Genomic DNA, 27,819 nt, shown 5'->3' on the forward strand with positions numbered 1-27,819 from the left:
GCCGCGGGGCTGGAGCGCGGCTGGGAGCGGTGGGGAGCGCGGCTGGGAGCGGTGGGAAGCAACCGGGATTCCCCTTCCCGCCTGCATGCGTTAGTGTGAGGAGACCCATGGGAAGCTCATCAGCTCTGTGGCCTCCGCAGGTAACGGCTACTCGAGACAGTATGATCCATGGTTCCAGTGCGGAGGGTGGAGTCTACATGAAGAAGTATATAAAGCTGCTTCATTAAGTGGATCTTACTCTGGGCAATGATACTGCAGTGAAATATCTACGTAACTTGCATAGCTGCAGGGTGTCGGCATTCTAAGTAAGTCAGGTCAGTGTATGCATATCTGGAGCGTTCCTGGAGCGGGACAATTCTTTAAGTAGTTCATTCAGAATACCCAAATTAACTTTTAAGTTATCATGAGATTTACCTTGAAATTATCGTTGTATTTTAATGTATGAAGATAAACCAAAATCATCCTTGGTAAATAGCTCTTCTTGTATCGACATTGGGGTTGATTCTGTAGGCAAGGACTTAGTGGTTGCGTTGCTTTTTATGGAACAGAGGTTTTCATTAGCTAGCACATTACTTACCGCTGTGATCACTGCCTTTCCTTCCTTTAGCGTCATCTGATGTAAATGCCTAAAACATCCATAATCTCTTTGATCATTGGATAAAGTAACATTACTACCCACATGGAGTAACAGAATAAATTAACTTTTATAAATCTGTAGAAAATTGAAAGTTTCAAGAAACTTGTGCTTTACTCCATGTAATGATTTCACTGTAAGATTTGTTGGTGCCACTTACGCTACCTATTACTGTCAGCTGAAGTGTTCTAGACTTTTCCCTTTTTGTGTCACAAGGAATGGCTGGACTGAGAATACTTTCCATGGACAGAAGTGTTCTGGAAGTTTTAAGTCTGTCCAGCGCCGACTGGCACACAGCTGGAACCCTGGAGTGGTACTTCTGGATGGGCAAGCTTTAAGCTACTACTGAAACTGGAGATGTGAGGGGGACCCACTCTTGGTCCTGGTCTTATCACAGAATTACGGAACTCGGTTCTTGTAAAGGGAACAAACTGTCTCTTAATCGATGACCTATGCCACAGATGGTAAGGCAGGCGGAAACAAGTGGTGTAGCTTAAGTGTTCAAGGATATGGACTCATCTCTGGGTGTCTCTTCCAAGTGTAGTGAAGTTGTGACACAAGATGAAAGGAAAAATATTCTCTCTTTAGTTGGGGGAAAAAATGGAAGCTTTGTGAACTCAATTGTACAACATACAGCTTATATTTAAACAATATAGTTTTCCAAATGTTTGGATGTTTTATTTATACATTTGTCAAATAATAGATAACAATAGATGAAAAGACAAAATGAATAGAAGACAAATGGCAGCTTTATTCTGAGAAACCTGTTAAAGCACCTAGGATAGATTGGAAAACTGATCAGACTTTTGTTTGTTTTTTAAATACAGTCTGTGTTTAAGGCCCTGTTTCTTAGTAATATTTGGAATTAGAAATCTACAAACAAAGCGTACAATGTGTCAGTACTGTAGTAAAATTCTAAAAATATTTGTTATTTAAGTATCTGCAGAGTAGAGTTAGACTATTAGTTCAAACAGATGAAAAAAGTAAATGAATGAAAACAAGATGAAACTTTTAACATGCTTGATTTATTGCTTCACAAGTATTTCGGACTTGGCAACGGGTTTTTTTGATTACTTGGATTGTCTTTTGTATAAGTGCAAGCACATACGAACATATCAGGGATTGCATAAATGACAGTAGAATCAGAACTCAACTTTGTGAAATGGCTAAATAGGGACTGGCTGACATTGACATGGTGGTTTCATTAGAGAGTTCACTGTAATGATCCCCAGGTTACACAGCTCAAAACCAAAAAACTAACCTAGCAAAACAATGAGGTAAGTATTAAGAAGTCACAAACCTACTCAAAATAAATGCTTTTCTGTTTTCTTTTAAAAGCAGTACTGCACCTTTATATTTTGTACTAGAAAAATATTGGAAGCTGCAACAGATGTAAGAAACATTCTTGACACTTAAAAAATAGTTTTTCTACTAATATCAATGAAGACAGAAGTATTTATAACTTTATATAAATGGAATGTATACCAAGTAGTCTTAAAGTAGTTACAATGCATTGCAATTATTTTATTATAACAAATAAGTTCACTTAGACTGTTTATATAACTTGCAAAGGAAGTGTTTTGACTTGCACTAACAGAATTCTGTCTGAAAATATATTTTATAATCTCAGTTTACAAAAAAAATAGATCTTGAATCACTTTGCATAATGACTTTCCCACTGTTTCTGCAGTTTATTTATGCACCAATGGGAGAGGAACAAACAGCTACAACAGCTGGCAAAATGGTATCCTAAGACACAGTACATAGATATAGAAGCAAAAATAATCCATTCTAAAATAATTAGACTGAAATGGATCTACTGAAAATTAGTGGCATCCCTTTCACGTAGATATATAAATCTTTGTACAAATGCATAAATGTGTACAGGACACAGCAAAAAAGTTTCCAGCTGATGAAAACTGAGGAATATAAAATTTCTGTTTAATCAGGGCTGCTGTGAAGCTGTTTCGTGAAGTATGCTACCACTTATTAAATTAGTTAAAATTGGATTTGCAAATTTTTACTAACATAAAAGTTGCATTCAAATGCTTCCTTTGTTCCCATTTTAATACATCTTAGTTTCTCCTCAAGAAATTATTCCTTTCCAAATCTTAGTAACTAATATGTTCAAAAAAGATTTTTATAATGGGTTGGGAACGTAGATGCATTAATTTCATGTCCCTTTATGACTCAGTTTGTATTAGTATGAAAAAAGTCCAAAGAGAAGCAAATGGCGAAGTTAAGGCATTTCAGCCTTTTAATGACTTTATAAACCACTCTCACCTGCTACCACTTGAAATCCGTAAGCAAGAGCACTTCATGGATACACACAGAGGGTGCAGATGGGAATAGGGTAGTGGCATCTTTCACGTAGATATATAAATCTTTGTACAAATGCATAAATGTGTACAGGACACAGCAAAAAAGTTTCCAGCTGATGAAAACTGAGGAATATAAAATTTCTGTTTAATCAGGGCTGCTGTGAAGCTGTTTCGTGAAGTATGCTACCACTTATTAAATTAGTTAAAATTGGATTTGCAAATTTTTACTAACATAAAAGTTGCATTCAAATGCTTCCTTTGTTCCCATTTTAATACATCTTAGTTTCTCCTCAAGAAATTATTCCTTTCCAAATCTTAGTAACTAATATGTTCAAAAAAGATTTTTATAATGGGTTGGGAACGTAGATGCATTAATTTCATGTCCCTTTATGACTCAGTTTGTATTAGTATGAAAAAAGTCCAAAGAGAAGCAAATGGCGAAGTTAAGGCATTTCAGCCTTTTAATGACTTTATAAACCACTCTCACCTGCTACCACTTGAAATCCGTAAGCAAGAGCACTTCATGGATACACACAGAGGGTGCAGATGGGAATAGGGGAGGAAGGTTTGGCAGACTGCATGGATTTCATTTTCTAAACAAAGACAATTACAGTGTGTACGTTTTGGGCAGAGAAGTTTAGGGTTTGTTTGTTTGTTTTTCCTTCACCACTAAGTATTTGTAGCCCTCTCTTAAGAGAACAGACTTACACAAACATGATGTCCGTACATGTATTGGTGTAGATAGGTTAGTATAATAAATCTTCTCCCCATCACTTTTTGCCGTATTTAGCATAAATGTGTATAAATCCAAACATCAGAAAGTTCTTTCTGAGGAGAAAGACTCTATAATCTGGACTAACTCCTTAGCTGATACAGCCGTCTTTGTTGATGCCTTCACTCCGAGGAAACTTTTGTAGGGCGTTCCAGTTATCCATATGCAAATCAAGTACTTCTCATAAATTAGGTTTACTTACTGAAGAGTGAGGAACTATTTACTTTGCTTCCTTTCTCATTGTTTTAAAGGCACTGCCTTGTGACTGGTCAGCAGAGAGCTGCTCAGGAGTCACAGCTTTTCTCCGATACCTGTACTGCAATCTGTAGGTAGAGCCAGTGGGGTGGTAGGGAGAGGCAAGACTATAGTTACAGTAGCTCTTCCGGTAAGAGTTCTGCTAGTTCACGGAACACAAGTGATGGGACTGGGAAACATTGTGTTATGGTTAAGGATTGATGAAAGAAAAGACATTGACAGAGAGGTTTATGGAGACCCCAAAAACAAAGAACGGGAGAGGCTGATGAAGAAAACAGTGGTGCCCTTGTGAGAAGAGAAGGGTGCGACGAAGAGAAAGCCGTTTCCAAGCTATTCCACATGAAGAAGCAGGCTGCTACACTTTCTCAGGGTGGGGGGGACCACAAAGGTATGGTGTAGCTCTATGAAGAGTAGACGCTGTAGACCTGAAAAGGTTTTTGGTCTGGTAACAGAAGATATTTTAAGGAGAGTCTTAAACTTTAGAGCCCTTCAGTTAAATTGTGAAAACACATAGCTTTTCAATAGTGTGCATGCATCTGGCAGTTGCAGGAAACTACGAGTTGCTAGACTTTGCAGATAGCCTCTAGAATCATGTTTAACAGCAAACATAGGATGTACACCCGTTTTCCTGGAAGGCTCTGACCTTCTCTTGCAATTCCTGATAAGGAACTATACCAAGTCTTCAGTATGCATGTTTATGTACAGTCGCTTGCTTTGGAGCCCAATCTTGCCACAAAAAAACCCCAACAAACCCTACATCGTAAAGGACACGCTAAGTGTGACTTGCATCTAAAATTGTGTATGACATCTCACATTAGTCATCATTTCTTCATTCTAAAGCCGTAACTTCACCTGTTGCCCTCATTTTTAGAGAATGTTTCCTTCTATAATATTTTCATACCTGTTCCTGACTCCGAACTTACTGGAGTTGCTGTTAACACTGCTTTTTATTTCAACTCAGGAAGCCTCATCCAGGAGCAACAGTGATGGCTATCTTGGATAAAGGCGCTGGCTTTTTTTCATGCCATTTTCTCTCCATGTTCTATAAAATATCTTAATAGCAAGGAAATGTTCCCTGGCTGTTAATGAGGAAATAAATCCTGCCAGCATCTTTCATGGCATCCGAGTCAGTATGTCCCCTTGGGAAGATTTCAGTGGTCCAAACTGTGTGAACTCCGGTTAGAGAGAAGCAAAGACCACCTCAAGATTTTCCTGAAAACAGCATTAAAAATAACAGGCTAAGAACCTTGTTCTGTTTCTCTCTTAGTTTTGTACTTTAGGGAGGTAGTTCTAGGCTAAAAAGTAGGAGATTAATATAGGTACTTAAGTTCAGTAGTTTTACAGAAGTCAGCAAAACTAGGAACTTAAGGCCTCATCTAGTCAGTCAGTCTGCTTTAAGGGGGATGAAATACACTCCATCTGTGGTCTCCCAGCAAGATTGTGTCACAGAAGTGAAACTTAGCTGTTATTTGCTGTGACTCCTGCCCAGAACTAATTCTGAGTTTTGATCAGCTATATACAAAGAGGGGGAAGGTGTATGTAGGTGGATGAAGGGTATGGGAAAATAAGAAGGTAAAAGAAAATTAACATATTTTAACCAACTCTAGTCTAAACATTTTTTTCTTTTTTTCTTAGTGTAGACTCAGGTTAAGATGTGTTTAGTTGGAATACAGATGGCTAAAGTTGACTGCTTGGTTTCTCCGAGTTTTACTACTTTTGGGTAGACTGAGACAATTTTAATCTGTGGAGGGAAAAAATGATTGCGTTGGCCGAAATGCATAGCCTAATTTTGACCTAAACAGAGGAGTTTTCCTTTGGAAAATAAAATCCTGTGCAACCAGGGGCTCAGTCTGTTATGACAATCAGTTGTATGGCCTAACAGTCCTTAGTGCCTGCACAAGTATGTACAAGTAATGTGGCTGTAAAATATACCTCAGCAGTTTGAGGAAATGCAACTGTGGCAGGTTTTGCTGTTTTCTTATGCAAAAGAGTGAATGCAGGTGGGATGAAACTCTGAAACAGAACTAGAGACTAGGAAAGTCGTGCAAGCAAGCATGACAACACGTGGTAGAGATAGTAATAGGGACAGCATGTTTTTTCACCAAAAAGCATTTCCATAAATGAAAATAGTAAGCAGAAATAAACATAGTCTTTTCTCTACCAAAGAGCAAGTTGGACAGGATGGAACTGTTACAGAAGTAATTTGTATTGAAGCAACTGCTTATTACAGAAATGAATTACCACATAGCTTCAAAGCAGTCATCAGATTTTGACCTTAAAATGTATCTATTGCTCTCTGGGATGGAAATGAGAAATTACCAAAAGAAGTAACAACTCAAAAGGGGGCAGTCAGACAGGATACAGAAACAAGGTCCGCCACTGGGACACCTGCTGTCCTCCACTGATGACAAACGGAAGTCCAGACATGTATCAGAGGGCAAAAGTAATCATTTACTGTCCAACTCACACACACAGTGCAAAAATAATTTATAGTTTATTACTCCTGTGAGAAAAGTATTCAGGAACAGATAAATTCATGTTTAGAACCAAAAGTAACAGAATTACCCAGTTACACTTAAACCCCATACATATTCATACACAAGCTTATATGCTGCACATTGTCATAATTATGAAGTTGAAAATTTACTAAATACAGAAGTATTTGCAATTCTCTTTCCTAGTAGGTAAAATGACAATATATATTGATGGGATTTATGGTGTGCATATATATATATATCTCAGAGGATATACATATGCACACCAAGTATATATTTATATTAAAACAGGAGTACATTGCTATACCAGTGCCAGTTGGAGACAGCTGAAAGGGTACTGGGTATCTGAGGATTCACTGTCACTTTGTAGAAGCCGTATTTTCCCAATCTATTCCCAGCTCTATCATGAAAGTGCACTGCAGCATTACCCAGAGACAGCTGTTGTTACTCCATTCTGGAAGCACGGTGCTTTCCAATTACTACATGTGGAAGCAACACGATTTGACAGGTTCTTGTTTGCAGAAATCTTAACAGCTGACATCCAACCCAGTGACGGGAAGGATCTGGACTAGATCACAAAAAGTTGAAATACTTCATATTCTTACTGTACACCAGCAAATCCAGGCACTTAAAGCTATCAGTATTTTTATTCTCAACTGTTCTAGAACTATAGGTGAAAGCTTATCTTTATTAAAATCAAGAACAAACTTTCCATAGACCTCAGTAGGATAGGACATCATCTTACATTCTAACAGTACTGTATTTTAATGAATCCAGGAATTTTAAATGTTTGGCAAAGTGCATACTTTAAGAGAACCATTCAGATATTTATAATAGCTTGACTGAACTTCAGAGTCAACATATGATAAATTCTCTACAAGATAAAGGCACAATATTTACAGGTACTCTTACCACTGCAGCTTTTAAATAAGATAAACTAAATAACCACTACCATCTTTTAAATTAAACCGTTGAGAATTATAGTAATAATCTTTCATAAAAAAGTAGATATGCTTGAGCATTTAGTACTCTTGATTCTGGAACCGTCTGAACATGGGCATCACTAACATACACCCACTGTCCTCCTGATGCTCCCATGGCTTCTTTTAAACCTGAAATGCAAAAGCAAAAGAAGTTATTTCTTGTCTTTCACGTCGTCATCAAACAAATACAGTGTATATTTCAAAAAGCAAGAGAAGCTTCTAACCCACAAGAATAACTCATGACTTAGATGAAGTCCAGTATTTCTAGTTTGAAATTTACATGTCAAAGAGTACTGTAAGAGAAATTGGCGGAAGACAATGCTTACACATGTACACTGCTATTGCTTTTTTCATATTTTTTCAAAAAGCCTAAGACATTTCAAGTACAGCTTACTGCGTTCTAACAGTAAGTTATACTAGCACACAATCAGTTCTGACACAGAAAAAAAATCATATTTCAAAAGGTGACCAGTGTGAAATTAAGAGCGCAAAAAGATCTTATCTGTTCTAATAATCATTGCAAGGGAAGCATAAGACTGAGGGAGACTTCCATTTCAAAAATAATGTGAAAAATTGTCCTTCTGGGAGATAAGCTTCAAATGCAATGTGATACTACACAGGATAGACAGGATAGTGCTTGGTTCTCACTGTCCCCAGGAAGGGAAACAGTAAATATTTACCTTCCTCTGACAACTCAACATTCTTGCCTCCGCAAATCATTCGCCAACAGATACTATCCTAGAATCTTATTTCATTCTGCATATCCAAAACATATTAATAAGAACTAGTGTGCTGTTCTCAAAATACCAACAGAAACCCTACAGCAAACCTCCTATCCTCCATGAAGAGCTTCTTGCTGTTCACATTAAACCAGAGTATTCCAGATTTTTAAGCATTAAAAAATTTCCAATCCTAAGATAGGTAAAATGCTCAAATACACGGAAAATTTAATTTAAATTGTCATGGATTCGGCTTTTGTACCAGAACATTTTAAAGTACCAAATATGCCAAATAATTACATTTTACCGGGCACAACTATTCACCTGGACATACTATTTTGACTAGGAAAGAGAGGAGAGTTTTCCATCAATTCTCTGTTTAATAACTGAACCAAAATTCCATTATTCACTGAGCTCTATGTGGGGTTAATACAGAAGTAGGTCATGTACTGGGTGCAACAGAAAAAAAAAGAATTTATTTATGTGGCCCTAAAAATAACAGACTGTTCTGAGCTAAAACAATTATTTACTATAAATACCCTTAAGGATAAGGAGCTGTAGCCAGTGGTTGCTTTTGGTTTTACTCACAGACAGAGGAGGCTCTGTTTGTACGTACCCAGGACATTTTTAGTGGTAGAAATATGCTCTAGTAATTTCTTGGAGGGTGTCCTGACTTTCACATACGCCGCATAATGACCACCTCTCATTGACCCGCTGTGCTCCACTATTCCGTAAAGACTATATAGCACTCTTGCACCATCTGTAACATTCTGCATTCCCAGAAACGCAGAAAACAAAGGTAAATTATTTCACGATGAATTTTACAGATATCTTAACTAGCTGTCAACAGTATTACTTTAAAGGAAGCAAACAGACATCTACAGCATTTCCAAAGGTGAAATACATCTATTAAAAATACTCAATAGTCTATTAATTGAATTTAGTTACCATGGAAGCAGCAATACTTGTCCTTAATGCTGGTAGATACACTAACACCATCAGGGCACCATAGCTTAACTAATACTGGTTAACATCCGTGAAATTCTTGATATGAATGGTATTTCAATTAGTTACAATTCTGATCTCTGGATACTATTTGAAAACATTCACTCTATAATTTCTCTAGGAAAGGAGGGAATAATAAACATCATCATCAATCCAGTTTAACTTGTGCTCAGGACAACAACTGTTGAAGTACAATAAAAATAAAGACTTGAAATGTGTACCTTGCAAGATGCAGAACAAAATGGTGCTAAGTCTAAAATCAGAGGAAAATCCACATGCCTATTTACTTTCCGTAGACTCAAACCAGCCTCCAAAGGAAAAGAAAAAAAAAGACTGTAAAATAAATATTTTTACTAGGAAGCTTTTTAAAGCTAAGGTGTGTTACCATACTATTAAAATAAACCAAAACCAAGAATAAGATTGTAATGGATTTTAAAATTCTTTGTTATGTTTTCAATATAGCGCCTGCTACACATAAGCAGGATGGACACGTAAGAGGTTTCCCTGGATACATTTGAATGGCTAAATGCACTCTGAAGGTATTAGACAGTCAAAAAAACATAAGCGTGTTTCAAATAGTGGTTCGACCAGTTCTCCATTTAAAAAGCAAATATCGGTATGCACAACGACACTTAAAGAATTGCTTGTCCACCAGCGGGGCAGAGGAATATACAAGAGGGTTTTGGCCTTTTACCTGGTGGAATCTTTTCAGATGGAGAATAAGAATAGCAGGGACTGAAGAAATCAGCAGCTGTTTCCGAGCATTTGTGTAGACACCTTCCATTTTCTTTTCTGTATTTATGAATATCAAAATAATTTGTAAAGTGAAGGCAGTCACACAGAATTTAAGCATTTTTTAAACATCTGACAGAACAGATCTATGCTGCAATGATTTTGTACATGTTATATAAAATGCAAGGGAAATTTTGTGGAGTAACAAAAAAATATTTTCTCATTTTTCTAGTTTTTAGTAAACATAATCTGCCAAATCTGAGCATTATTTTAGCCCGTCCTGTGCAAATCAGATCAAAAGTTGGAAGCGTGTACACTATCTAGGTCAGCTTGCACACTGAGATACCTGCGTTGTCTGTTACTATAGCACCCAACTTTCCTGTTAAAACCATTTCACCTGAAATAAATGGATGATCACTGGAACAAGAAATGGAAGGCACAGGTCTCTATCCATACGAATGTCCTAACCACTAAGACAGAGATTAATTTTCCATTCTTCAGTTCTTTCTGAATGACTACCTACTTTGTGCTTATTCAAGAGCACAGTTTGAGCAGGGGTGGCTACTTCAGAATGCCTCATGCTGGCTTGAGCACACAGGACTGGGATACGTGGACTCCAATCCCCCTGTGGTACAGAGGGAATTGAACCCGGGGCTCTTACCAAAAGTAGCTCAGTGGTTAGCTATACAGTAAAAGGGAACATGCCACCAGCATTTTTTTTGCTGAAAAAAGCAATTAATTTACTGGTTTTACACATGCCCAAAGGAAAATATTTCATTTGTGGTAGAATGAAGCATTTCATGTAAAAGTAGGTGACTTCTTAAATCTTTTGGTTTAGAAGGAAAAAATAATGATTAGTTGTGAACTGATTTCCCTTTTCCATTTTTCACTGTGCCCATGGCACCAAAATATTATTTATATAGCACTTACTCTTAGTCCAGTAATGATAAATGAATGATTATAAAATATTATTTTTAGATTATTTTTCTGAATTTACTCATGCTTAACTTGTATCTCTCCAGATACCTATAAATGCACAGCAAACGGGCAATGTTTTGTTACTGTAAGACCTCCCTTTATATTTTATTTACAAATAATCAGAAGAGCTTAATTTTTTTAACCTTCTGAAACCTTCTGAATTACTATACATCAAAAAAAACCACCTCCAGTCCTTTTTAAAAATCTATTTTTCATTATATTTAAATTGTTTTTCTTACTCAGTGAACCCTAATCGTCTGCTCGGGCTATAGAAACATTGAGGAAAACACTGTCACAAGAAGGTAGTTCTCTCTCATCTCCACACTTACAAATCTTTGTAAGTTTTTTCCCCCTCTTTATTACAAGTGTCTTTTTTGCCCCTCTTACATACTTAATTTCATTACTTCCCTGAGTATGTAAGTTGCTAGAGCTGAATATTACAGCATTTATTTCAAAGCTTCTAGGATTGTAAAGAACAGAAACAGCAGCAAAGATTAATACTGAACAATGAGCCTATTCAGTTTATGGTCATCTTTAAGTTCCTTATCTTGGATAAAATAAAGAAAAGATGCAAAATAAATTCTAAGTTACATCTACAATTATGTTCTAATACAAAAATTTAGTGTTGTTGCCTTCGCAGGGTGAAGTTTTAAGTTGGTACAAGCAACTTCTACTTGAGGAGACATTTTCTATTTAGCCACAAGGGGGAGGCCCATGCTGGAGCAATGAAACGGCAGCGAGTGCACAGGTTTTGAGAGGCAATTTTGTAGGGTCCAGACGGATACAAGCACTTTACCTGTGGAGTTGCTTTTCTTCTGATACTTCTGTTTCCTTTCTGTGCAGCTCTCACATAAAAGCTTGTTGTTCCCCATTAGGAGCTCTACAGAGGTGAACTGGTAAAGGCAGGACTGAACAGAACATTCCTTTGAGCTAGTTACGTAGCTTTGGGAAAGCGTCTGGAAAGCATTTTGAGGGTTTTGGGATAGCGGGGATTTGTCTACTGAGAACACGGAATTATTCGATAAACCTAATGCTGGATCCCCACGGCTCGATTTTTTATCTTCATTTATAGTACCACAGAGGCTGAGTTTGGATATGGCACTGGAAATCATCTCATCGTTACTGTCACTTGGTTTGTTGTGCGGCATTTTGACATTTATGTGGTTGACGTGCAAACCAGATGTGTTGCTGGACGGGCTGAAAGCTGTTTGCTTAGAAGCACTTTCGCTTTCTGAGGCTTCGCTGTCTGCATCAAAGCTGCTTTCAGAGCGGCTGGCTTCCTTCTCACTGCCGTCAGTCTGACTTCCATTTACAGCGGAGTCGGCAGTTGTGTCTTTGGAGTACAGGACATCAGAGCTACCTTCCAGCTCAAGCTTTTTGTTTTTTTCCTGCATGATAACAGGACTTTTTTCTTCTTCATTAGAGGAAGCTTTTCTGGTAAGCCGTCTCTCCTGGTTCAATTGATTCTGTAAATTATGGCATTATTATTTCAGTAATATAGGGGAGAAAAAGAAAACAGATCTGTGATCTAATAACATAGCTTTTGAAACATGACAAATTCAAAGCAAATTAAACCAATTATTTTATATTCTCCATCTCTCACGTGTTTAAGCTAGTTGATCTCCTTAAGATCTTTTTAAACCAGTTTAGGATTAGAAACCTACACCCCAGTCAGCTAAGAGCATTATACTTACTGTGAGATCAATACTTCCCACAACTAATGACATTCACTTTGTGACAGCTGTGGATGGCACATTTGAAGCGGTATTCACTTAATCTAACTTAAGCTTCTAAAAGGTTCTCAAGTTTAAGCTAGTTCCCTAGCCTCCCATCAGAGGCCTTAGATGATGAGCAGCTCCAGAAGAAAATTCAACTCACCTTGTAGGCATCTGTCTTAGAATTAAATAAAGCATCCCTAGTTGTATGTTTGCTAATTTGTATATTATCTGAAGTTGATTTTTTTTCTTTTATCGAGATTGCAAGCAGGAAAAAAAAAAAACTTTGCTGCCACAGAAAACTACTATAGATTAAAAAATAAAAACCCAAAAACTTAGAGCTGCCATAATTTTAAGTGATTTATAAGTGTTCATGATTCTTTTCTTTCTTTTGTTTGGCTTCTTTCCAAAAGAAATAAGCAAATTTCCTTCCCTTTTGCTTTTTCCTTTATCTGAGTTGGATCAAAATTCCAGTGATGCCAGTGGGAATCCTTCCATCAGCCTCAACAGTTTAAGTTTTAGGCCTTTTCTCCTGTAACAGTGTCTGCACCTTCTGCCTTCCATTCTTTCCTTTGTTTCTACCACGTGTCCTTTTGCTACTTCTGTCTCATTCTCTTCTCCTATCGGTTTTTTATATGACTATTCTGGTTTATTTTTTCTTCACATGTATTTAGTGTGTTAGGACCTGTTTCAGGAGAGTATTTATGGTGCCCAAGAGGGCACAGAATCTTCCAGTAGGGCTCACTCAGACACGAGGTAAAAGAATCTAAAATTGTCATGACCTCATAACCTATAGCCTAGGCACATTCCTAAAATAAGGCTCGAAATTCCCTCGAAGTGTCAGGAGCCCTGCGCTTGCACCTTCCACTTCCTGGCATTAATAAGAAAATACCTTTCAAACACACAAACAAAGTGACACACAGCATGAGTTAAGATCACATCAGTGCCTTCACAGAACAAACCACAGAAACTAACTTTCCCACGTGGCTTCCATAACAGGGAACCTAAGTGGAGGGAAATACCCTTCTGCACACCTGGTCATGTGCCTAAGCTGCAGCGAAGGTGTAATTTTAGACACGGCTTTCTGTTTAGTATTTCCTACAGAGTATCTTTAGGTAGCGTCACATTTGGTAGAGAGGGTTTCTGGACTGTTTTTGTTTTGGATCCCACTCCAGGTCATGGGTACCAAAATGTTAGGCAGTACAGGTAACTGCCTAAGTTGCAGGCACTGAACTTTGTTCAGCCTATCCCTTAAATATATACCATAGACTCAATTAATGAAGAATCCTCAAGCACATATTCAGTTTTAAACTTTAAGCAAGAACTTAAGTCCAAATGAAGTCCGCGTGAAAGACAAAAATATTCCTGAATAGTTTCTTAAACAGGGTTTAAACCTCCACTAAATGTACGACTTCCTAATTCCAGTCCTTAAACTTAAAAGCAAGTGAACAGTTTAGCAAAAAAAAAAAACTAAAATCTCAATAAAACTTATTAGAAACCCCCCAAACTGTTTTATTAGGACCATTTCTGGTCTCAGTTAAGCTTGCTTGCTTTGTAAATAGAGACGAGGGAGAGACTTGTCTGAAATTACTGCTAGTGTTCAGGGGTATTATGCAAACAGCAGTCAAAAAATTCTCAAGAGTAAAATCTGAATAAAACTTATTAGAAACCCCCCAAACTGTTTTCCATTAGGACCATTTCTGGTCTCAGTTAAGCTTGCTTGCTTTGTAAATAGAGACGAGGGAGAGGAACTTGTCTGAAATTACTGCTAGTGTTCAGGGGTATTATGCAAACAGCAGTCAAAAAATTCTTAAAATTGTGAAGTTCCCATTTCAGGAGAAAAGCCTAACAACCAGTGTTCAAGTACTCTGTTGCCTACAAGACCACCCACGGGACACCCCCCATTTTCACAAGCAAACTTACAAACTGATGAACTGAAGTCACAGAACATCAACAAACACTGATTGAATTCAACAATTGTTTGGTTTGCATTAGAAGTTTTGCTGCACAACAGATAAATTACACTGAAAATCACTCAAAAAAAGTCTAAAATAATGATAAATACATGTATGAAAAGATGGAGGGGAGCAGAGAATCACAAAGCCTCACCAATTAGACAGACACACTTCTTAGGTCACTATCCATTCTTATCGAAAGCAGAGTTATCGCTTCCTTTGTATTAGTCTGTCTAGTCTAGTTTATTGAATCCATACTATATTTTCTTTTCTTAATTTTGAAAACGTTTCAGTAATCATGTTTCATGTATCAGTATTAACACTATTATTAAGATCCTAATTGGCCACATAACCCTATATGGATGATAAGGCTTATTAGAAAAAGAATGTTAATAATGACAGTATGTGACATGTAATGACATTATATGACAAACCAATTAGAGACACACTTCTTAGGTCACTATCCATTCTTATCGAAAGCAGAGTTATCGCTTCCTTTGTATTAGTCTGTCTAGTCTAGTTTATTGAATCCATACTATATTTTCTTTTCTTAATTTTGAAAACGTTTCAGTAATCATGTTTCATGTATCAGTATTAACACTATTATTAAGATCCTAATTGGCCACATAACCCTATATGGATGATAAGGCTTATTAGAAAAAGAATGTTAATAATGACAGTATGTGACATGTAATGACATTATATGACAATAATGACAATGAGAGCCTTTGTCACGTTGCATTAACAATAATATATGTGCACAGTAATTATTACAGATTTATTTTAATCTGTAAACACTAATACATACAAATAACCAATTCTGTTAGGCTGGCATATTTGCAGAACCCTTTTGCTACCATCGGAAAGAACTGTATCAGGAGGCTGCACTGGAGACGGGCTGAACCGAGCTCCCCAGCCCTCGGGCTGCTGAAAGCCAGGCAGATCACGGAAACGGTCCTCTCAGTCTCCAAGAGTCTCTGCTGGCTGTACTATTTTTGTTGTACCCACTGCCAGCTAATCCCTCGGATGGCACTAATGCAGACTAGCCTGCTCTCTTAGCCAGCATTACAGTTCTTGTGATTGCAACTAGAAACAAACTACGAGGACACCAGAAGAAAAGCAGTCAACAAAACCAAGGGCAACGTGAATTGAAACTAACTTGCAGATTATTTTTTTTCCCTTACAAACAAAATACTGTAACTGAAAACTAAATGGTTCCCAATGACTGTCATTTCCCACGCTTCTAATAATGACCTAACTATTTTAAAACAAGTCTATCTTGGCTACATGTATAAAAAAAAAACCCCATTGATAGGTGTCAAATTCCCAGCCCTGTAACCCTAGAAACTTCAGAATAAACTCAAGATGACTGGTTAGTGCAAGTATTTAAGTTCTTACCTTGTCTTTTGTTAAAGTGTGTTTCTTGACAATTTTGGGTTGATTATTCAGTGTAGTGATAGAAGAACAGTTATACTGACCAAGATCTGCCTCTTGTACACTTTTACCTTTACCTGTTCTTCCCAAAGGCACAGGTTTTGCAACCTAAGAAATTAGACAGGAAATTAGGAAAGGAAATATGCCAATTTTGTATTCCTTTGCAACCTACAGAAAAGATGAATGTAGGTGGGGTTTTTCTTTTACTTTAGAAAATAGTCACCTACATAAATCCAAGTAGCTGGCCCCTGAACTGTGGTATAAGACTACTTTCTAATTTTATTTATCATAAAATCACTGTCAACATCTTTGAAAGATCAACTGAGACCCACAAGAAACAGGCATGATACAAAATTCCTGTTCAGAATACATACCAAATAATCTATTCTAGTATTGTATAAGCACATGCACAGCTGTACGAGATGTGAATTTATCAAAGGGGACACAGCTCCCCATCAGTCAGCCTCTGGTGCAGCCTACCACCTTATGACGTGATGAAGGAGCTGCCGCACATCCCCCATCACATGAATGGCAGCAGCGTATCTAGACTATAAAGGAAAGAGACGACCATAAAGTAACGCACGTCCTCAAGTAAGTGCAGCGATTGCTAAAAGCCACCACATCTCTCTCTCAAACAGAACCCATGAAGTTCCCATGTTACACATGTGAGCCAGGAAGCACAGGGGGCCCAAATATGCAAAATGTTCTTAAAGCTTTAATTCCCACAGACGTCAGCACTCTGTGCAGCAACGAAGATGAAGGATTTACCATGAACAAAACTGGTGTTTGGAGACAAGTACATTTTATGCAGGATTAAATATTACATTAAATACTCTCCCTTAAATATACATTAATATATGCAGGATGGGGGAAGAACCACTCCCAACGCATCCCCCCTGCTCTCAAATGAAAACCCCAAGTCCCTCAAAACCGGAGTGTATGCCTTCAAAGGAACACAGTTCCTCTGCAGCTAACGGAGGCATTCTGCGAACTATTTATGCGGAAAACACCAGAATGAATACATTCAAAGTCTATCCATTTTTACACTGTCTCATCCCGTAGGTGTACTTCAGTCCAAAGGCACTCGGTTCTCTAGATGCAAGCCAATAGGCTAGAATATAACTTTCTGGACCTTCAAAAAAAGTCTATAATCATTCTGTTCATACAAGTATATTCTAAAAATACTACTAAATTAAACTAATCTCAGACCTACATATACTGTAAATTACACTGACCATTTGTTCAAAGTTTGGACTAATTTAAAAATATATGTACTTATGACATTGTATGTCTATATATATGTATGTATATGTGTATTTATACATAAAGTCATACAATGAACACACAGGATGACAGTACATGTATTTATGGACAAGCATACATTTTTAGGCTTGAACTCAAAACTGTGTATATACATAACCCTCTTCATAAAGGTATGTAAAAATCCACTGGAAGCAATAGTTATTTATTACATACTCTGTTTCTTACCCTCTCCTCTATTATAGGAAGTGAAAGATCAATGAAAGGTTCTTTTACTGTTGAAATCTTGAAGAAAAAGAGAAAATGCATATTAAATGCAAAGAACAATATACGGGTTTAGCACATAGCTCCCGTTTTAAATCAAATTATTATCAGAAACTATACAAAAAGCTAATTAGTTACAAGATCTATCAAACTACAATGAAGAACTTCCCAAAAACATTTTTCCTATTTTTTTTTATTTTGAATTAGCTCAGATTTTCCCTCTAACACTGCACAAAATTGCAGCATACAGATGTAAAGGGGAAGGCCATTCATCTGGGCACGACCTAGACCTAGAAGCAGTGTGGTGCTCAGTTTCTCTGAGCTCCAGCCAGATTTTCAAGTCATGTGGGCCTTCTAGATGGTACAATTGTGCAGAAAGCTAACTTTCCTGATCCTGGACGCTTTTGCGCAGGCGTTTGACCTCGTACACTGTTAAGCAGCAAGGACTGGTTAATGACAGTTAGATGACAGGTTCTAACCTGATGCTCTCAGAAAAGACTAAGTCAAGCTTACTGGTTACAGCCAAAAGCTTTATTAGAAATTTTCACACCATAACATACACTAGTAATCGTTAAAATAAATCTAATTACTGGGGAAAAGGGGATTGAAAAAAACCCGACCTTCTTTTCTTTACTGGAGTTTTATTTTGCCATCTATAAACCATATAAAATCTCAGCTGAAACTGGAAATACCTGGCAAATGATACCTAAAGACATTCTCTCTCGGCACTTCCCATCTGCCTTTATGGCTAGAACATCCCTTCCAAGCCTGTTCCTTAAGCTCTCTCCCTTGCTGTTCTCAAATTCCCTCCAAAACTGACTTATCTTACCTCTGGAAAGACTGTGAAAAACAAGGCCTTAAAAAACCATACAAATCATGTTGTACATGTAAGTTACTGAACACAGTCACGCCCTCAATTACTGTCATCCTTGCCCTTCTCTTACGTTTGTGACCCTATCTTCCACCTGCAACATTTGATACGGACCGTAGGCTTATTTTTACCTGCTGTGCGAGGGACTCAGCGTGGTGTAGGTTCCAGTAAAGCAATAAATGAGATGAAACCTATTGTAACTATGAGGACAGACTGCCTGATGAGCGATGTTCAAACAGGGGTTCCTCTAAAGAGTGAGTGTGCATGAACAAACATTGGTCAAAAATATCTTTGCCAATGCAGGCAAAGGAAAGCGAACGCTAAACTCTTCCTCAGAGGGCTACAGCTAGCAAAGTCCCGAGTCCTGTGCAGGCAGAATGTAAGAATCCAGCAAAAATAAACGAGACACGCAAAACGCATACAGCCTCTATTTTGTATATCGTCGAAGTTCTTCATTGATACAAGTAGCACATTGAAGTGTAATCTGCACATCACACACAGGGAAGTTTACCTGGCACTGCAGGACTGTGCTTAACTATTCAGACTGATTGATTTACTTAATCTCTATAATATGAAATACAATGTTTTAAACCAAACACAAATGTAACATTCAATTAGAACAGTCATGCAAATAAGACTTTTTCACTTTCAAAGTTAAAGAAAATTATAAGGATCATGGAAAGCATTTATGATGAAATGTCAATAATATTAATTATGAAAGGAATATGCTGTTCATTAGAGTTATTACGTTAATTATCAAAAATACTTCAAGAAACAAAAAAGTAATTTTAGCATTTCCCCACTCATACTAATTCAAAGTAAGTAATTCCCAATTTTCAGGTATATCCCAGAAGAGTAGGCAGGAGGATTTACGTTTTAAGATAGGTAGGTGTTTTAAAAAAATCAAATAGAATTGGGGTGTAACACAGATGATTACAGAATTTGGAACCTCCAGCCTTAAGTTAGATATAAAATCAAGCCCAGAACTTGAATCCTTTTTGAATTCAAAGGACCCCTCTTCTTAGGTTTGGGAGGATAATGCTTTAAAGAAGGAATTAATCATTTTAAATGAGAAACTTTCAATAAAGTCTTGTTTTTACAAACAAACAAACAAGTATAAAATTGGCAATACAATTTTATACTTTCAAGACAATGTAATCAAACCAGTATGTGATCTATTCCACATCAAACCAAATTCCAGAATACCTACATTTTCACATTCCTCACACATGACAGTGCTAGTCAATTCACCAACAAAGATCCTATCTATGAAGTTCATCTTCACACCCTCTCTTCCATACGCTGAAAAAACATTGCCTTTTTTAAATGTGAAAAATAACAGATCCAATGCCACACTATAAGTACAACAAAACTCTTTCTAAGATTTATTGTGAAAGCACAATTTTAAACATATTCAAAACGTTTTGGACACAATACAATAGCTAATACATCATACACCGTATTATCTCAACATTTAAAAACACTTCAGTGATACAATTCCCTTTTATCCTTCCCTTCCCCGACTACTGTAACAGAATAATAACACTGTGTCTCTCAAGAAGAAGCCTTTTAAATAAAATCTCAGATTTCTTTTGAATACCTAATATTGGATTGCCTTGATATGGACAGTAGGGTAGCAGACAGGTTGTTACCCTATCTAAATGGTTTTTGAAACTATGAAACTTTAAAAAATTAGACAAAAGCCTGTTCTAATACGTCTCTATGCCTTGACTGTTGCAGATTTGGGAAGGGCGACTTTCAAAACAGCTTAATCCTTATTAAGACTTTAATTAAAACAAAATCCCCCAAATTAGAACTTTTGCATAAACACACAAACACAAAAATGAATTTAAAAACTCTTGTTTTGAAAAAACATGCCTTCTTTTGAAACGGCTTCCTGTCTTGGCTTTGTAATCATATTTAGAGTGCTCGCAGGATCAGTCAGCTGACAGAAATCAGTTTTGTTTATGGGAAGTGGCCTCTCCGAGTGATACAATAATTGTGGCTGTATAACAAAACTGAAGATGCAGCAAACTATCTTAGAAAACAAAATTAAATTCTACCTATCATTACAAGAGGCATTATTAACACAGGGGAAGACTTTATCCTGGATGCAAAGACGCAAGTCAGCACATACTAAGCTCTCTATCCTTTAGATACGCACTAGGTGGCACTAGAATAATACATAATAAAAGTCTTGTAACTACAGTACTTCGGGATTGCTGTTTTTGAAGAAAACGGTATTTAAAAACTTGTGCATTTTAAAAAGTTTTCAATAAAGTTTTGCATACCTTTGACTTTTCTTCTAGTTTCTTCATCTGCCGTCTTAGTAGTTGGATTATTAAATGCTTTTAAGATACCAGTTTGTATACGCTATAATTAAAAAAACCAACCAAACAAAACATTTAGCAAGTATTTTAGGTGTAAACATTCTAAAAACTATTACTATACGATTAGATTTTTATCTACTCTTATTTCCATAAATAAGCATAATTTAGTATTTTAAAACTACTGTTGTTATTCACTAAGAGTGTCAAAGCTACATGAGCTTAACTTTAGTAGGTAACCATCCAAAAATTTCCTCCCCTTAAAAAGGGAGCCATTGTAGAGCTTTCGAGAGGTTATCAAGAAACTGTAAGATTTTCAGTGAACAAATACTTTCCATTTCTTCCACTGTTGGGGGCGGCGGGGAAATGCGGAAGAAAAAATGGACTATTCCCGATTGACTAGGATACAAAATACTTGAAGGCAGCTAAGTATCTTTCAATAGCCAGGCTTCAATGACTCTGGGCAGGTTTTTTATTACTTCTGTTTATTTTCTAACACTGCACATTTCAAAGTTATGTTAGAAAACCTTAGGAGGAGAGATACAAAACTTTTTATGAATCCATATGAAATGTCATCAACATTTACTCAAACAATCCTAAAAACTACATTTTTGAAAGAAGAATCAGAAAGAAGCAAATTCATACAGGTGAGCTGTAGCTGCACCTCAAAACAGGGGGTGCTTCCCCCCCTATTTCTCAGCTGCCCTGAGATGCTGTATTCCTGAGACGCGTACCCTGGCAGCAGAACCACACAGGCTGGTACGAAAGGCGGCTCAGCCCGACCTCCGACACGCTGGGGAGAGGGAAGCCGGAGGCTGCATCAGGTCCGCAGCCAGAGAACACTGCAGCGTGCATGACCCGTGTTTCCCTTTCTCCTGGCAAATGTAGTGGCTCTCTAATCCACAAACTCTAGTAACGTGCATGAGCCTCTCACGTCGGTGTGCAAATGACACTTACAATTACACGCGTCACTGAAGTCACTCTTAGAGCAAAGTGCCGTTCTAGAGACAAACAGTGATACCAAACCTTCTGCAAGTAACTCAAACCCTATGTCCTAACAGGAGAAGAATAATAAATAACTCTTGTTTGCAGGCAGCAAATAACACTTTCAAGCCATGTATTACAAAAGAGTTACGACGACAGACAGCGTTGGAGGTTCGGTTTCCAGTTCAGGCACCCATCAGACCAAGTCATACTCCTACCTTATGAGTATGTGACCTGGCTTGTGAATTAACTCCCGCTGCCCCCAGCTCAGCTTTGTTCATCTTAAAGCCAACAATATACTAAAAGGACTAATCAATAGGTAATTCATGAAGTTGAGCACCATAAATGGGTTTAGGGCCATAAGCAACCCTTTTGTTGGGATTAGCGCGTTGAACCATTTATTTAGGTCAAAGGAAAGACACAGTCTTTGAATGGGCAGGGTGCTGCCGACAATGGCAGCAGACATTAATCAATTAGCAGCAGGGTTCAGCCACTTCAGGCCCCGGTGTGAAACCATCTCCGGCCCACATTGCTGGAAACGGCAGACGCTATGTCATCTTTATTGTAGTATCGACAAGCTTTTATCTTAAAAAATCCACTTGTGTACATACGCACTTTCTAACTTTTTTTAATGTGGATAGGAAAAAGTTCAACACTGGTGTCGGAAAGCCTTTTTATGAGGTACAGAACCATGGAGAAGAGGCAAAAGTGGAATGCGTTTTTTTGTTAGTTCCTATAACTACTGCCATGTTATATATCATATGTACTTCTCACTAAAACTCTTAGGGTTTAAAAAAAATTAATCCCGGTAGGGGTAGGGAAGCAAGGACGGCTGCGTTCAGCTCTCTCGCAGGTGGATGGCAAAGCAGCCGGCTGCCCTTGCAGCAGGGCTGTTCCCTCTTCCGAGAGTAAAGTTTAAAAGTGGCGTGAAAGGGAAAGGTTAGCGGCTGTAACCCCTGCTACAGGATTCTGGTGGCACACACGTTGCTGCAGGCCGTCCCCAGCCGGAGCCCGCGTGGTGGGGAGGCCACGGGGGCAGCTGCCGGGCTGCCGCGGCAGGCAGAGCTGGCTCTTGCCTGTGTCCGGCCGGCATGCCAGCCGGCGCTCACCACGGGCCTGACATTTGCCGTTTGTCACGCCATCTACAGACACGGAACACGGGATAATTAAATAAAATTAAAAAAGAAGAGAGAGCGCTTTTACTAGTAGTGTCCCTGGCGGGACAGCCCGAGGTGATAAAGACGTGTTTGCAGTAACGCACCATTAGGGCAGCCGAGGGGGGTAACTGCAGGGCAGGGGGGGACCAAGCCCTCCCTGCCCGCTGATGGGGGCAGCAGAAATACTCGACTGCCCGAAAGGTCACTTAAAATTCTCACCACCTTCCATTACTCTTTTGTGGTAGCTACTGTAGCTGTCACCGCTCTCTAATAATAAACGATTCAAAAGGCAAATACAAACGCAGGTTATCATAACGATAGCACATTCACTGGTGAAACAGAAGATTGACCTGAGGGGAAAGCACAATCACCTACTGGAGAAGAAGCTTCGTTGTTGTAATAAACCTGCTTTCGGCGAATCCTCATTTGTGAAGCAAATACAGTTTTCACCTTTTATTACATGAAAATCAACGAACAAAATAATAAAGTTTCCCTCTACTGCAAAAACATGACAACTGTTTTCTAACTGAAGTTAGCTGCTTCTGTGGTGTGCCCTGGTCAACGCATAATTTTGTAAGCATGACAAAGTCAAGGTTTAGCTGTTTCTCCCTGTAGTTCAGTTCTGTTTATGATCAAGTGTACTGCTGACAAGACCAACATATATTAATATTCTGGTAGGATGGGGATTTGTTCGCTCTACTCTAGTGCCAGAAACTGGGCTCAGACACAGCTTTATGTCTTATCTGCAAGATAATTCAGCTCAGGATCATGACATTCATCGCATTACTAAATGAGAGGGAAGAGGAAGTACGCTGGTCAGTACAAGATTTAAGGCCCTCCTTTTGAGGAGACTTAGAAAAGGCTATTTACCAAAATATCATCTGAAAAGAAGGGTCCAAGACTAAGTCAGGCAGATGAAATCTCATATGGTCAAGCAAGCAAACACACACTTTCTTGCATTCAGCAATGCAGTAGGCAGAAACAACAAAGGAAAAGAAACAAAAAAAACCCACACAGGGACATTTTTAATAAAATAACTGCTTATATACTTAGCATACTTAGATGTAGATTTTAAGTAATGAAAAGCAGCACCTTATTTATAAAACAAGTAGTTCTTCACACTTTCAAGAGATACAAGAAACTTTGCAAAATTTTATTTTCGTCCTATTTTTTTCATTTAACTAGATTTCAATGAAAATTGTGGGCAGGCCCACAGCTAGGAGCTGTTAATTTCTGTCCCAAAGCTTTAAAATGCACTTTGTCAGCTAAATCAGAGGTCCTACTTCTACTTTCTTGACTCCCCAGAAGTCCTTTTTTTTGATCCTTTTATTTTTTTTAAAATAGGCAAAGAATTCAGATTCCTAAAGTTATCACGATCTACTTACCATACTCTTTCTATTGCTGACTGAAACTTTCATTCCAATCAGCGATTTTAACATAGCAACATGAACATAATTAAATCGTCTTTCAAAGAAGTCCTCATTTTTCTCAAGGTAACAAAAATAGCCACTCTTACTTCATTAAGTACATCTTTAAAACATTGGGAACATGAAGAACATTGAAGCAATGACTAGTAGTTCACCAAACAGTCAAATAAGTTCTTTAAAAACATGCACAAAGACGTTTACCTTTGTTTCTTCAATCCTCATCGCATCCAACAGGTAGTGCAGAAGTTCCTGGCTGTCCTGCTGCTGGAACCCCTTAAATCGAGGAGCCCTATGAAAGAAGTGGCAAGGAATTTAAATTTACCTTGGGAGGTTCTTAATGAGACAATGTCTACATCAGACACTTGTTGGCTTACAGGGGTGCAAATAGGTGCAATCCCTGCCGGACCTAATGGGGCTTTAGGAAGCTCCCGGTGTGGTTGCAATTACACCAACAAGGCTGCACTTTCATCTGGGTAGCATTTTGACCCTGTTGGGGATGGCTTGACTAAAATACAGCTTTGCCAGTAGGGTTTCATCCGTGCTAGCAGCACTTTGCTGACAGACCACACCAGTACTTCTGTATCACCAAACAGTCCCAATGTCACACAGGAGATCCCTGCCCACGGCAGGGGGGTTGGACTAGATGACCTTTAAAGGTCCCTTCCAACCCAAACTATTCTATGATTCTATGATTTTCAAAGTGCTTAACCTCCCTTGCTATCTCACCCTTCTCTCTACCAAGAAGAAATCTCAAATGTGCATAAAACAGTCCGTATATAGTAAACCAGAAACGGCATTACAGTCTGAATTGGAAAAAGATGAACTTGAAATGGAAGGGAAGTCACAAGGTTGTGCATCAAACAAACAAAGAAAAACTGCGGGTCAGAATCCAAATAAGAATTTCTTAACTTCTCGAACAAAAGTATGTATAACCATCTCTTCTGAATGGCTCCACAGTCAATCAATCCAGTAATCTGCAGCTTACTGAACTGAGTGAACAGTCAATGAGTAAGATGGCAAACATGCTAAAAATAAGTAGCATCACATAAGCATATGGATTTCAAATGCTATTAAGAAAACATAAGAGAAAATTGTAATAATATGATATCCTGATATATGTAATTTACATTGCATTCAATTAGTCTTTTATTTACGCTACATTTCTTCAATTAATATTACAGATATTGGAGGTAAATGCTCTAAACATAGGACTTCCATTCTAAGAGCATTGCTAATGAGAAAAGCCAGGGTTTGGGGTGGGGTTTTTTGGTAGAAGAGTTAATCACTCTTCCGTTATCAGGTAAGAGTTACTCTTACAAAGTTTTAAAAGGACCTTTTAGCATTGTGAATTATCAACTCACATCATATCCACATCCAAACTCTGGTTCTACAGTCTAACAAACTGCAATACTTCACGGCTGAAATTCATATTAAAGCATATACTATTACCAAAAGCAAATGAAACGCATCTTCATACCTAAAATGGGAAGAGCCCCGAACCGATGACACAATCTCTTCACAGTTGTTTCGATTCAGACAATACATCTGAATCCAGATTCCAAAAGCTATCAGGTCTACAAAAGCAGGTAATTGGCTACACATTGTCTGATTTTTCCCCCCCAGAGCTGCTTATGGGAGTTGTATACCCAACTGGTTTTGAGAGCAAAAAAAAATCTGAGCTGACAGAGGTTGAAATTTCACAAGTCTTCTGCACTAATTCAAAGGAACCTTCCTGATTCACCCTCGTAACAGCCAAGTATATCAAGTATTTGGCTCCCACTGCATATCGAATATATAAACGTTACAAATTTTAGCTTTTTTTCAATTCCTGAGTGCACCAAAAAAAAGTTATCTGGACAACCCATGGAGGATCATAAAGTATCCATACTGTTACTGTGATTTAATATTGCTACATTTCCTGTCACCGCTAATTTACTTTACTAATCTGAATAGCCAACATTAAAAAGAAAATCCTGATACCATGCTCTTTGCTCATGCTAATCAGGTTTAGAAGACAGGGGATAGTGTGGTCCATCCCATCAGAACTTTACAACCCTTGGTAAAATCTTTCAAAGTCTCATTTCCGTGCCACATCTGTAAGCACGGGTGGCACATACGCCAGCCCCGAGCCCACCAGAACCGGTTCCTGCACGGCAGCCCCCCACGGGGATTTCCCTGGCCAACCCCAGAACGGCGGCGAGCAGCATCTCGGGCTGAGCGCGTGAAGTGGCCTGCAGGAGAAAGCCACGAGGCTGCAGCTCCCCAGCTGTGATTGTTTGTGGGGTGAGTGATAAGCACTTCTTGTATAACCGCGTGCCACAGCCATCCTTTTTACAATAAAGTTGAATGAAGGAGGGGTTTTTTTTGTTTTGCTTTAGTTTTGAGATCCCCAATGAGCTAAAAAGCATTAGAGCTGCAACGGAAAAAGATACTGCTTCTGCACAAATAATAACATCACTACCTTTTGGATGTGCGATACTGAATGACTGAAATCCCCAGATTACAAGCCCACCTTCTAGAACATACTGACTACTCAGGTTAAACAGAGATCTAAGTCACCAAAGACTACAACAGCTTCTTAAAAAAAAAAAAGCATCTGCGTACTTCCAAACTTTTTCTCTCTGAAACTAAAAGGCTTGAAGGAAAGGGTCTACATGCCTTGGAAAATACACATCTGGTGTCGCCCTTGCCCTCTCAGACTACAGCGCCCTTCGGGCTGTCCTCCTCCGTGGTGTCTGGCCACAGCACCAGCAGAGACAAGCCAGCTTGCGAGTCAGCCCAAGGACGCAGAAGGGACGCTGGCGCTGGCTGAGTTTGTACCGTTACGCTTCACTATGCAGGACAAACAAAAACCAAGGGCTCCACGGGAAAGGCAATTCTCGTAAAAAGACCACCAGCAGCATCCACATGAGCCTCATAAACCAGAAGAGGAAAAACCGCTGTTTCAGGCTACGCTACCATTTACACCTGTGATGTTTTAGTCAACTGCACAGGGGTAATGTTGCATCTGTTCATAAGCCAGGCATTCAGTCGTCTCAATCACTGCTATGCAAAAACTGGAGATCCCTTTGGTACTACTCACAGCATCTCAACATACTCTAAAAATCATATTTTGCCGGCACAGATTACATAGAAATTACAAAATACACTTGTGACTATGTGGATAGATCCTGAAGGGGTTATCCTTACTAAGATAACCATAGCTAGAAGGTTTCTCGTAAACAATTCAGATGTCCAGCTTCTTGCAACCCCAAATGAGACCATGTAAATATTCACTATTAACATACTCCTATTCACATTGGCTGTAACTGGCCAAACTATGCCTGTCTTTCCAGACAAGTCACCCTTTAGATCTTTAATTAAAGTCTTGGACCAATTCATCTAAAATGGGATTGGAAAGGGTGGGGTTTTTTGCATTTCCAGTAATGCCACCAAATGGCAGCTGTGGCTCTCGCTGCACACTGGGAAGAGCACAAGCAGGCATAGCCACGTGCAACCCTTCCAAAATCTAGCACAGGAGACAACTGGCTG

At 38.4% G+C, this 27,819-nt stretch overlaps 1 protein-coding gene across 5 annotated transcripts in view; it reads right to left on the bottom strand.

Moving 5' to 3' along the window:
- Positions 1 to 6,413: 6,413 nt before the first annotated feature.
- USP45 (ubiquitin specific peptidase 45) overlaps positions 6,414 to 27,819 on the bottom strand; it is a 54,385-nt gene continuing 32,979 nt past the window's right edge. For 3 of the 5 annotated variants that reach the window (XM_009275416.2, XM_009275412.2, XM_009275413.2), the window contains 10 exons: positions 24,490 to 24,577; positions 20,685 to 20,766; positions 19,604 to 19,695; positions 17,475 to 17,543; positions 15,963 to 16,106; positions 11,691 to 12,360; positions 9,879 to 9,976; positions 9,406 to 9,492; positions 8,796 to 8,949; positions 6,414 to 7,589 (listed from right to left, as the gene is read on the bottom strand). In XM_009275416.2, the coding sequence (XP_009273691.1) occupies positions 7,456 to 7,589; positions 8,796 to 8,949; positions 9,406 to 9,492; positions 9,879 to 9,976; positions 11,691 to 12,360; positions 15,963 to 16,106; positions 17,475 to 17,543; positions 19,604 to 19,695; positions 20,685 to 20,766; positions 24,490 to 24,577 (1,618 nt within the window). In that variant the 3' untranslated portion in view covers positions 6,414 to 7,455. The remainder of the gene's footprint in view (positions 7,590 to 8,795; positions 8,950 to 9,405; positions 9,493 to 9,878; positions 9,977 to 11,690; positions 12,361 to 15,962; positions 16,107 to 17,474; positions 17,544 to 19,603; positions 19,696 to 20,684; positions 20,767 to 24,489; positions 24,578 to 27,819) is intronic. The other 2 variants (XM_009275417.2, XM_009275418.2) reach the window with 2 other exon arrangements.

Source organism: Aptenodytes forsteri, unplaced genomic scaffold (assembly GCF_000699145.1).
Source record: "Aptenodytes forsteri isolate BGI_AS27 unplaced genomic scaffold, ASM69914v1 Scaffold384, whole genome shotgun sequence".
Classification (NCBI taxonomy): domain Eukaryota; kingdom Metazoa; phylum Chordata; class Aves; order Sphenisciformes; family Spheniscidae; genus Aptenodytes; species Aptenodytes forsteri.